Source organism: Entelurus aequoreus, linkage group LG19 (genome assembly GCF_033978785.1).
Source record: "Entelurus aequoreus isolate RoL-2023_Sb linkage group LG19, RoL_Eaeq_v1.1, whole genome shotgun sequence".
Taxonomy (NCBI): Eukaryota; Metazoa; Chordata; class Actinopteri; order Syngnathiformes; family Syngnathidae; genus Entelurus; species Entelurus aequoreus.
This window is the reverse complement of record NC_084749.1, coordinates 32,652,198-32,664,828: the sequence shown is the minus strand read 5'-3', so window position 1 is coordinate 32,664,828 and position 12,631 is coordinate 32,652,198. Positions and strand designations below refer to the sequence as shown.

At 41.9% G+C, this 12,631-nt stretch overlaps 1 protein-coding gene across 1 annotated transcript in view; it reads left to right on the top strand.

Annotated features, from left to right (window-relative positions):
* arpc5b (actin related protein 2/3 complex, subunit 5B) overlaps window positions 1–5,273 on the top strand; it is an 8,710-nt gene extending 3,437 nt beyond the window's left edge. Inside the window, exons 2-4 of the mRNA XM_062028325.1 lie at window positions 507–578; window positions 687–863; window positions 4,086–5,273. Coding sequence (XP_061884309.1) covers window positions 507–578; window positions 687–863; window positions 4,086–4,148 — 312 coding nt within the window. The 3' untranslated portion in view covers window positions 4,149–5,273. The remainder of the gene's footprint in view (window positions 1–506; window positions 579–686; window positions 864–4,085) is intronic.
* The last annotated feature ends 7,358 nt before the right edge of the window (window positions 5,274–12,631 follow it).

Here is a 12,631-nt window from a genome sequence, read left to right as displayed (position 1 = left end):
CCAATACAAATTTGGACATAATGAAAATGGGAATTCAAAATTGTGCTACCCTACCTGGTACTGGTGCATGTACGTAAAGTATTTTACATATTAAAAAAACAATGTACACGGTAGGTGTGTGTGTGTGTGTGTGTGTGTGTGTGTGTGTGTGTGTGTGTGTGTGTGTGTGTGTGTGTGTGTGTGTGTGTGTGTGTGTGTGTGTGTGTGTGTGTGTGTGTGTGTGTGTGTGTGTGTGTGTGTGTGTGTGTGTGTGTGTGTGTGTGTGTGTCCCGATACACATGCAATGTGGGCAATTATCGACACAAAGTGTGTGTGCATGAAAACGGCTCCCAAACGAACGGCTTGTAACTGAATCGGTTTTCCTCATTCAAAAGAACCGTTCAAAAGACTATTCGTTTGCGACAGTGACAAGGTTGTAGTGTAGAACTGCACTATATCAACAATTATTAATGTTTTTATTTTATATGATTAAATATTGTAGTTGTCCTTAACACCCATCCTGTACAGGAGACAACATGGCCGCTCTGCACGCCGTCCTCAAGAACCCACCAATCAACACAAAGAATCAGAATGTCAAGGTGTGCTTTTTTGTCATGTGTATATATATATATATATATATATATATATATATATATATATATATATATATATATTTATTTTTTTTACACTTGCCTGCTTTGTCACAGGACCGTGCAGAGGGCTTGGTGCTGAAGGTGCTGAGCGCTTTTAAGAGCAGCGACATCGAGAAAGGCGTACAGTCTCTTGACAAGAATGGCGTGGACCTGCTGATGAAATACATCTACAAAGGCTTCGAGAGGCCGTCAGAAAACAGCAGCGCTGTACTTTTGCAGTGGCATGAAAAGGTACGTTTTGAATGGTTTCATTTACTACTGTATTTGTAATGCTTGCCACAAATAACTGTAACCAAGAGGAAGTAACGCAGGGTTGTTTGTAGCAACACACACAATAACGCCCCTGCTATGTTGCAGCGACGTCATGTCATTACGCTGTATGTAGCTATAGTATACATATTTATGATTTTATGCCTTGAGTATGGGCCTGAGTATATGAATCCTATATCAGCACATACTTTAACATTTTTGCAGTGTGAAATTTTATGGCAGGAACAACACTAACATTATGACAAATGTATGCTTTTGATGCAGGAAGTTGAATAATGCGGATACACTTGTTACTGAATATTACTAATATATTTACACCTTTGTCTTGGAGACTTTGTATGTGTAAGTAATATTCAACTATAATTATTTGATATCTGTTTATATTGAAAATATGTTTTAGACTGCAATATTGTTCTATTAAAGACACTCATTACAAATGTCTAGCTTGTGTGCTATTGTTTGCTTAGCTGCTGTGTAGCTGCTAGCTCCTAGCCTTCCATGTTTGTTGTGTTCATTACTTTACTAAAATACAAGAAAAGATCAAACTTGTGTGCTTATTGGAGGACATTTAGATGTTAACTGTCTGTCGAGTTTTGCACAAGTAAACATGCTGCAGGACTGCTTATATCCGTGCTTTTAGACGCAGTTTTTTGCTGATATCTGTTATCAGTATCACATCGGCACATTGTTGAAACTCTAAAAACTAAAATAGTGAAAAATGTCAAGTCCTGATTTGTTATCATTTTCATGATCATGGGTTTTTCAAGTCATGGTTTTCATGAACTATAAGCCATAATGATCAAAATTATATCAATAGAAGGCTTGAAATATTTATTTAGAGTGGCATGTTATCAGTCTGTCATATTGCACCTTGTAAATCTAAGTGTTGGTATAAATCAACCTTTGCACAATATTTATTTATTTTTAGTTTCCCCTGTACTTAATAGTAATGTATTATTTAAGGGGAAAACAGATTTAAAAGGAGGTGATAATGCTAATAATCCCAATCACTATCTGTGTTAGCTACATAATGCAAAAATAAAAGTTTGCTATAATGCGGTCGTTGGGGTCCATAAAGTACAGATCGCGTTTTTCCCTAGATTTTGTTATATAGAAATCCTTGTTTTTTACCCTATTCTTTTTCCAAAAAGTTATGTGCGTAGCTCGGTTGCCTAAACCTGCTTGGTGGGTAGTGCCGTGACGTAAATGGTGGATTGTGCTCCCATGCCACAGAATGGGGTGGGCACTATCCACCATTAGTTTTGCACATCACTTCTTGTTTTGGGGCGGCATTACCTCTGGGCGGATTGGGCCGGTTTCCTCTCTGGCCCTGACAACATCCCGAACCATGGCGGCCCACGCATGGTGGTCCTGTGCGAGGTCGCAGGAGATGGCAACCAATCTTGATTCCATCGGCACAGGCCGACCACCTATGAACTTGAGAGTTCGGAGAACTCCTCTTTGATCGTCATTGCCCAGGTCTTCAGCTGTCAGCCAACGCGCTTATGCCAGTGAGGCCGTCGAGCCGCATGACCAAACCATCTTTACCACCATTGGAATAGCTGAGAAGGAAGAGGCTGTAGATTCGGGCGTCGATGAAGACAGGCGGTAGTTACACCATCAGTGCGCCGGTCGTCATTGTCAAAGACCTTACCTTCAGCCTTCGTTGATCAGTTACCCTCATAGGCCACGTTGGACATCACTGGTTTGATTTTTGTGTTTGTTTTGTTTTTTAGATTTACTGTATACGTTTGTAAATACACGATAAGTTGGTTAACAACGCAATTGACTGATGGAAAAAAAATGGGCCACATTCAGCGTCTACGTAGGGCCAGGACAATTATGACAAAAATAATAATCACGATTATTTTGATTGATATTCTAATGACTATTTACACGATTATTCATTAATTTGAAATTGTTTTATTGTACCACCACAACTCAACTTTGAATATAGTATAAAAAAATTTAAATAAATTAGTAACGAATAAACCACAACAAGTAAAATGATAATAAAATAGCAATAACAATACATTTAAGTAATTGCAATATCAAAATACACAACTCAGTTTTTCCGTTATAATAGTTTTTAATTCAGTTTTTTACCTTTTACACTTATTCTACCACCATAGATTGTGTGCTTTTTGTGTAAAATATCATTTTATAAAATGTGAATACATGCAAAAATTCTCACGTTTATTGGTGCAATACATCTTTAGACAATTTTGACCAGTATTTTAGGTCAAAGCGTCTTAATTTTGTAAATGTATCTTAAGTACATTATGCTTTATTTGTTAGCGCAGTCGGACTGGATGTGGCGGACCGCGCTATCATTTTGAAGGTTGGCAAGTGTGCTCTGATGATGTTCTCAGCTTGGCGAGTAAAGAGGCGACTCACTTAAGGTTGTTAAAACAACAACAAAAAAGAGGGTGCCTCTCAAGTTGCGACCAGTGTTTGTATATTGATCTTACATCGACGATGTCGTTCACAACAACACAAGAAGATGAAATGTGTTGTGGGTGTAGGGATTGTTCTTGTTAGCTTCAGCCTTGCAGTTTTAAGCGCCGTATAAAGTGACGGTCTCGACATTTAGTTCAGCACGGGGCGCGGATGAATTGATTGATTGATTGAAACTTTTATTAGTAGATTGCACAGTTCAGTACATATTCCGTACAATTGACCACTAAATGGTAACACCCGAATAAGTTTTTCAACTTGTTTAAGTCGGGGTCCACGTAATCAATTCATGGTAGGGGTCAGTGTCAGAAGTGGGATGGAATGTGTCTGGGATTAAATTAGCGCTACCGGACACATTACTTTCCCAAACAAATGATTCTTCTCTTCACAGTGACAACATTTCACTTACATTTATGGCAAATTGCCTGATATTAGTTTGCGTTTATCAGCGGATTCCGTTTCATTGGCCAATTATGTGACTTCGTCCGCGGTTACGTGAAGGTGGAAATGCCATAATTTTTTGCTGAGTTTAGTGTTAATGATTAGGCATACCAGCACTGTCAAATAAAAGAAGTAGCAACAATGGTGACATTCCAATCAAAATCAGAATACAAATTTGATTAATTGTCCAGCTTGAGGTCCACGGCATGATGGCCTTCTATAGAACGTTGTGTTCTATTGAACCGCGCTATATCAAACTTTGTACTGATGTGTTTGTGTTTGCAGGCGCTGGCAGCTGGGGGAGTGGGCAGCATCGTACGAGTTCTGACGGCGAGGAAGACGGTCTAGGAGGAGGAGCAACAAACACAGTCCACTCCACACGCTGGGACAGACACACACGACGTAACAGATGGCATAAATGGACTAAAACGAAAAGCAGACCGCGAACCCGATAAGATCGCTTCACATCTTATCTGGGTCACATTAGGTTTAAAGAGTTTCATTCTCGTGTTTGATCTACGCCCGGTCAAAATCATGTCCATCACTAAGTGCAAACACATCCAGGCAACATCCACTAAGTGCTCCTAAACTCAGTACTTAAACGCCCGGTGAGGTGGAGGAGGCAGCTCACCACCTCTCTCTGCAGCCACACAACCCCCCCTCCTGGTACTGTTTATAGAAGCGCTTTAACGATGACTCACCACTGCGGTTCCGCTTTCATTTTAAACAGAATTCAATTTTTGTCATAACTAAATCCCTACATTGTTCCAAATTTTAAACCTCTTAAGGTAAAAATCAGCATTCCTGCATAATAGGTGAGAGTATTTGTCTTATATATTGGCCTATGGGGTTTTTGCAGTCAATTAAAAAAAAAAAAGTTTAAAATTGGGGATATTTACTCCAATACGTCTTTATTGTGTTGTGTATTTAAGTTGAAACATGCATCACACAAGCAGTCTGCCTTATGAGGTAGATGTCATTCGTTGCCAAATAAAACAATTTGATTTCACGTCAGTTTATGTACTGGACTTCCTAGATTTATCAACAATAGAAAAGTGTAATAGCAGCAATGTGTTATTTCTCTGCTCACTAATGTGTGAAGTTCATTCATTGTTCCACCAAAGCTTCACTACGGTTCACTTTTAGTTTTTTATCCCACTCAGAAAAATGGACTCCGAACGGTTAATTTCAACATTAAACATGTTTTCATAATGCAGTAACTGCTATGTGAGTTACATGACACAAATGAGTCTTGTTTCATGCATTTCAAACCGCAGGGCAAAGGAGTCAAGGCAACATACCAAACTGATGTACAAAACTGCCTTATAAAATATTCCTTTTTTATGTTTGTGCTCTTTTTTTTCGTTGACAAAAATAAAATGGTATGAATGTTGGTTGAAATGGTGAATTTTTCTTCTCATACTATTAAAAGTTCAACTTAATTTCACTGGTGTAGTTTTTTTTTTTTTTTTTTTTTTTTAAAGTTGGGTGGTAAAATAAGTACAGTACATCAATTAATGAAGTAAACAACACTTATGTACAGTCATAAAAATAAAATACATCTTGGCATCAACTGGGGGAGGATGAGGCACGTTGAGATTATTCAAGTGTAAAATGGGACGCTACTTGTATCTGTATCAATGTTGATTTTAGCACCTGTCAATAAATTACAATACTTAAGACATTTGGAGACGCTGCCTCATCAATCAAACAGGTCTTAATGCGGGGGTGTCCAAAATGAGGCCTGCAGTTACTACAAACATGAAACATTGAAAAGATGAACAGGTTCAAAGTTGGAATGGGATAGGAAACCATCAGGGATGTAACAATAAAAACATTTAACATCACGGTCAGTATCGTGATATTGTTGAATGTGCTTAAAAAGTACGTATGCACACACGCTGAAATCGTCCGACCAAGTTTTGACACACTTTTAGAAAGCATGCTATTTTGCATGTTTTGTGTCCTTGAACGCACCGTTGACCTGCTCAGTGGCCTTGTGGTTAGAGCAGGGGTCCCCAAACTACAGCCCTCCAAAATCAGGCCCGCGGGAAGTCCCAAGTATAAAATAAATTTAAAAATAAATATTTTTTTCTGTCTTTTCTTATCCACTTTGTACCGCTTGCTACTCACTGTGTCTCCTAGACGCTCAGGCAAATCATATTGTCTAAAAATGCATTGTCATCGATAACGTGACATCATCGTGCGCACGGAAAGTGCTCTATATATATATCTAATATATAAATAAATAAATAATATCTAATATCCATCCATCCATTTATCTTCTTCCGCTTATCCGAGGTCGGGTCGCGGGGGCAGCAGCCTAAGCAGGGAAGCCCAGACTTCCCTCTCCCCAGCCACTTCGTCTAGCTCTTCCCGGGGGATCCCGAGGCGTTCCCAGGCCAGCCGGGAGACAGTCTTCCCAACGTGTCCTGGGTCTTCCCCGTGGCCTCCTACCGGTCGGACGTGCCCTAAACACCTCCCTAGGGAGGCGTTCGGGTGGCATCCTGACCAGATGCCCGAACCACCTCATCTGGCTCCTCTCGATGTGGAGGAGCAGTGGCTTTACTTTGAGCTCCTCCCGGATGACAGAGCTTCTCACCCTATCTCTAAGGGAGAGACCCGCCACCCGGCGGAGGAAACTCATTTCGGCCGCTTGTACCCGTGATCTTGTCCTTTCGGTCATAACCCAAAGCTCATGACCATAGGTGAGGATGGGAACGTAGATCGACCGGTAAATTGAGAGCTTTGCCTTGCGGCTCAGCTCCTTCTTCACCACAACGGACCGATACAGCGCCCGCATTACTGAAGACGCCGCACCGATCCGCCTGTCGATCTCACGATCCACTCTTCCCTCACTCGTGAACAAGACTCCGAGGTACTTGAACTCCTCCACTTGGGGCAAGATCTCCTCTCCAACCCGGAGATGGCACTCCACCCTTTTCCGGGCGAGTACCGTGGACTCTGACATGGAGGTGCTGATTCTCATCCCAGTCGCTTCACACTCAGCTGCGAACCGATCCAGTGAGAGCTGAAGATCCTGGCCAGATGAAGCCATCAGGACCACATCATCTGCAAAAAGCAGAGAACTAATCCCGCAGCCACCAAACCGGATCCCCTCAACGCCTTGACTGCGCCTAGAAATTCTGTCTGTCCATAAAAGTTATGAACAAAATCGGTGACAAAGGGCAGCCTTGGCGGAGTCCAACCCTCACTGGAAACGTGTCCGACTTACTGCCGGCAATGCGGACCAAGCTCTGACACTGATCATACAGGGAGCGGACCGCCACAATCAGATAGTCCGATACCCCATACTCTCTGAGCACTCCCCACAGGACTTCCCGAGGGACACGGTCGAATGCCTTTTCCAAGTCCACAAAGCACATGTAGACTGGTTGGGCAAACTCCCATGCACCCTCAAGGACCCTGCCGAGAGTATAGAGCTGGTCCACAGTTCCACGACCAGGACGAAAACCACACTGTTCCTCCTGAATCTGAGGTTCGGCTATCCGGCGTAGCCTTCTCTCCAGTACACCTGAATAGACCTTACCGGGAAGGCTGAGGAGTGTGATCCCCCGATAGTTAGAACACACCCTCCGGTTCCCCTTTTTAAAGAGAGGAACCACCACCCCGGTCTGCCAATCCAGAGGTACCGCCCCCGATGTCCACGCGATGCTGCAGAGTCTCGTCAACCAAGACAGCCCCACAGCATCCAGAGCCTTAAGGAACTCCGGGCGGATCTCATCCACCCCCGGGGCCCTGCCACCGAGGAGCTTTTTAACTACCTCAGCAACCTCAGCCCCAGAAATAGGAGAGCCCACCACAGATTCCCCAGGCACTGCTTCCTCATAGGAAGACGTGTTGGTGGGATTGAGGAGGTCTTCGAAGTATTCCCTCCACCGATCCACAACATCCGCAGTCGAGGTCAGCAGAACACCATCCTCACCATACACGGTGTTGACAGTGCACTGCTTCCCCTTCCTGAGGCGGCGGATGGTGGTCCAGAATCGCTTCGAAGCCGTCCGGAAGTCGTTTTCCATGGCTTCCCCGAACTCCTCCCATGTCCGAGTTTTTGCCTCCGCGACCGCTGAAGCCACACACCGCTTGGCCTGTCGGTACCTGTCCGTTGCCTCAGGAGTCCTATGAGCCAAAAGAACCCGATAGGACTCCTTCTTCAGCTTGACGGCATCCCTCACCGCCGGTGTCCACCAACGGGTTCTAGGATTACCGCCACGACAGGCACCAACTACTTTGCGGCCACAGCTCCAATCAGCCGCCTCGACAATAGAGGTGCGGAACATGGTCCACTCGGACTCAATGTCCAGCACCTCCCTCGTGACATGTTCAAAGTTCTTCCGGAGGTGGGAATTGAAACTCTCTCTGACAGGAGACTCTGCCAGACGTTCCCAGCAAACCCTCACAATGCGTTTGGGCCTGCCAGGTCTGTCCGGCATCCTCCCCCACCATCGCAGCCAACTCACCACCAGGTGGTGATCGGTAGAAAGCTCCGCCCCTCTCTTCACCCGAGTGTCCAAAACATGAGGCCGCAAATCCGATGACACAACTACAAAGTCGATCATGGAACTGCGGCCCAGGGTGTCCTGGTGCCAAGTGCACATATGGACACCCTTATGCTTGAACATGGTGTTCGTTATGGACAATCCGTGACGGGCACAAAAGTCCAATAACAACACACCACTCGGGTTCAGATCCGGGCGGCCATTCTTACCAATCACGCCTCTCCAGGTTTCACTGTCGTTGCCAATATCAGCGTTGAAGTCCCCCAGTAGAACGAGGGAATCACCCGGGGGAGCACCCTCAAGTACTCCCTCGAGTTAATCCAAAAAGGGTGGGTACTCTGAGCTGCTGTTTGGCGCGTAAGCGCAAACAACAGTCAGGACCCGTCCCCCCACCCGAAGGCGGAGGGAAGCTACCATCTCGTCCACCGGGTTGAACTCCAACATGCAGGTTCTGAGCCGGGGGGCAACAAGAATTGCCGCCCCAGCCCGTCGCCTCTCACTGCCGGCAACGCCAGAGTGGAAGAGAGTCCATCCCCTCTCGAGAGAACTGGTTCCAGAGCCCTTGCTGTGCGTCGAAGTGAGTCCGACTATGTCTAGCCGGAACTTCTCCACCTCGCGCACTAGCTCAGGCTCCTTACCCCCCAGCGAGGTGACGTTCCACATCCCAAGAGCTAGCTTCTGTAGCCGAGGATCGGACCGCCAAGTGCCCTGCCTTCGGCTGCCGCCCAGCTCACATTGCACCCGACCTCTATGGCCCCTGCTATGGGTGGTGAGCCCATTGGAGGGGGGACCCACGTTGCCTCTTCGGGCTGTGCCCGGCCGGGCCCCATGGGGACAGGCCCGGCCAACAGGCGCTCGCCATCGTGCCCCAACTCCGGGCCTGGCTCCAGAGGGGGGCCCCGGTGACCCGCGTCCGGGCGAGGGAAATCTGAGTCTCGGTTCTTGTATTTCCATAGAAGTCTTCGATATCTAATATATTATATATATATATATATATATATATATATATATATATATATATATATATATATATATATATATATATATATATATATACATATACATATATATATATATATATATATATATATATATACATATACATATATATATATATATATATATATATATATATATATATATATATATATATATATATATATATATATATATATATATATATATATATACACCTGTATATATATATATATATATCAAATATATGTATATATATATATATATATATATATATATATAAAATATGTATGTATGTATATAAAAATGCATTTTCTCATCGATAACGTGACATCATCGCGCACGCGGAAAGTGGGCTATATATATCTAATATATATATATCTATAAATATATATATATATATATAAATATATATATATATATCTATAATATATATATATATATATATATATATATATATATATATATATATATATATATATATATATATATATATATATATATATATATATATATATATATATATATTAGGGCTGCAACAACTAATCGATTAAATCGATTAAAATCGATTATTAAAATAGTTGCCGATGAATTTAGTCATTGATTCGTGCGAAGAAGTTTTTTTTGTTTTGTTTTTTTTACTAAACCTTTATTTATAAACTGCAACATTTACAAACAGCTGAGAAACAATAATCAAAATAAGTATGGTGCCAGTATGCTGTTTTTTTTCAATAAAATACTGGATAGGATAGAAATGTAGTTTGTCTCTTTTATCCGATTATTAATCGATTAATCGAAGTAATAATCGACACATTAATCGATTATCAAATTAATAATTAGTTGCAGCCCTAAAATATATATATATACAGCCCGGCCGCCGGCCAAATTGTTTTAACCCAATGCGGCCCCCGAGTCAAAAAGTTTGGGGACCCCTGGGTTAGAGTGTCCGCCCTGAGAATTACCGAATTTTCCGCACTATAAGGCGCACCTTCAATGAATGGTCTATTTTAAAACTTTGTTCACATATAAGGCGCACCGCATTATAAGGCGCACCGAATAGACGCTACAGTAGAGGCTGGGGTTACGTTATGCATCCCGTAGTTGCGAGACCTGTTGTGGCTCAATATTGGTCCATATATAAGGCGCACCGGATAATAAGGCGCACTGTCAGTTTTTGAGAAAATTGGAGGTTTTTAGGTGCACCTTATAGTGAGGAAAATACGGTACCATGAATTGATTTACGTGGACCCCGACTTAAACAAGTTGAAAAACTTATTTGGGTGTTACCATTTAGTGGTCAATTGTACGGAATATGTACTGTACTGTGCAATCTACTAATAAAAGTTTCAATCAATCAATGGTCGTGAGTTCAAATCCCGGTCGAGTCATACCAAAGACTATAAAAATGGGACCCATTACCTCCCTGCTCGGCACTCAGCATCAAGGGTTGGAATTGGGGGTTAAATCACCAAAATTATTCCCGGGTGTGGCCACCGCTGCTGCTCACTGCTCCCCTCCCAGGGGGTGAGGGTGATGGGTCAAATACAGAGGGTAATTTCACCACACCTAGTGTGTGTGTGACTATCATTGGTACTTTAACTTTTTTTAACTTTAAAAACACCTCCGTTTCGTATCCCTCTCAATTTAGGGCGTGTGATTTCGCAATGCATTGTGGGGGCTGGATGGTTATTGTTGCTGGATGAAGTTTTCGTACTCAGCCACGCACCGGTATAGTGAGAGAGAGCAACACACTGGATTAAAATGGATCGTGAAAAATCTTGGAACTGTACCGACGACTCGCCACCTTAAAAAAAAAACAAGGTGGAAGGAGATTTGAGCAAGCTGCTGAACGTGTTCTGTATCTCAGTCGTCAACGGAGTCAGTTTATATACAGGCCAAACATTTCGAAATGCAAAGTCGATTAAGAATCACGGACGAACCAACTTGGAATTTTACATCAGAAACAGAAGACTGGACTAGTTTGTCTCCTAGAGAAATTTGTTTCAAACTACTGGTAAGTATATTTAAGTCTGTAATACACTGTGTGTTAATGATGGAAATATTTCAAGTCTTCTCAGTTACTGACCAATGAACAGTGGTATCGCTTTTTTGTCCAAATGCTGTACGTAGTTCGAACCCCGTAGATAGCTTAGCAGCTAACGCTAACAGCCTACTAAATGCTGCAACAGAATAAAACTGGCTTGAATTCAAACTTACCAGTGTGAAAACATGCACCAGGTAATGGCGTTAAAAAAATCACTTTTGCTGGTCTCACAGCTGCTTTCCAGCATCTCTTAATTAGCTTAATTACCCAACCTTTGGCTTTGCTGCTTCCCTGGAAATGAAACAAATCTCACCAATTTTTTTTCCTTAAGTGCACAGCTCTGGTAATGGGTACATTCGCACCCACCTGCACAAATGTACTTCAAAATGTAACAATCAAAATAAATATGATTTTTTTGTTTGTTTACTAGGGCATGCATATATAATATGCATTAGTTTGACCATTTAAAATCAACGATAATAAAAAGGAGATGCTTTAAAATAGCATAAAAATGCCCCAAAAACTTGGAAAAACGCGATTCATAGCGTTACTTTTTGGTGTAACCATCATGAGCGTTCTGTTCAGGTATATTTATTTTTATATTTTGATAAATAGGTATTGATCAATCTTTAAGCTGTGTGTATTTGATTTCAGTTTGCTTTTGACATCTTATTTAGAGTTGTAGTTGAAACTTTTACAACCTTGTGTTGCGCTAATGGTGGCGTAACCAAACTAGATTTTGAATATTTATTACCTTTTTTACATTTAGTATATTTGAATATACAGTGTTTTATGCTTTTTCTTTTTGGAACATGTACTATACATATAATACAATAAAGTCCCATATAAAATTATGTTTCTAGCAATACTTTAATTTTGCCTTTGAAAGTAACACTCCAATGTCCATTAGTGCAGTGTTTTTCAACCTTTTTTGAGCCAAGGCACATTGTTTTCATTGAAAAAATCCGGAGGTACACCACCAGCGGAAATCATTAAAAAATGAAACTCAGTAGCCGATATTGACAGTAAAAAGTCGTTGTCGCAATTGTTGGATAGGACTTTAAACCATAACCAAGCGTGCATCAATATAGCTCTTGTCTCAAAGTAGGTGTACTGTCACATCACGCCGTGATTTATTTTAAGTTTTTTTGTTTTCCCCTGTGTAGTGTTTTAGTTCTTGTCTTGTGCGCCTATTTTGTTGACTTTTCCTGTTTTGTTGGTATTTTCCTGTAGCAGTTTCATGTCTTCCTTTGAGCGATATTTCCCGCATCTACTTTGTTTTAGCAATCAAT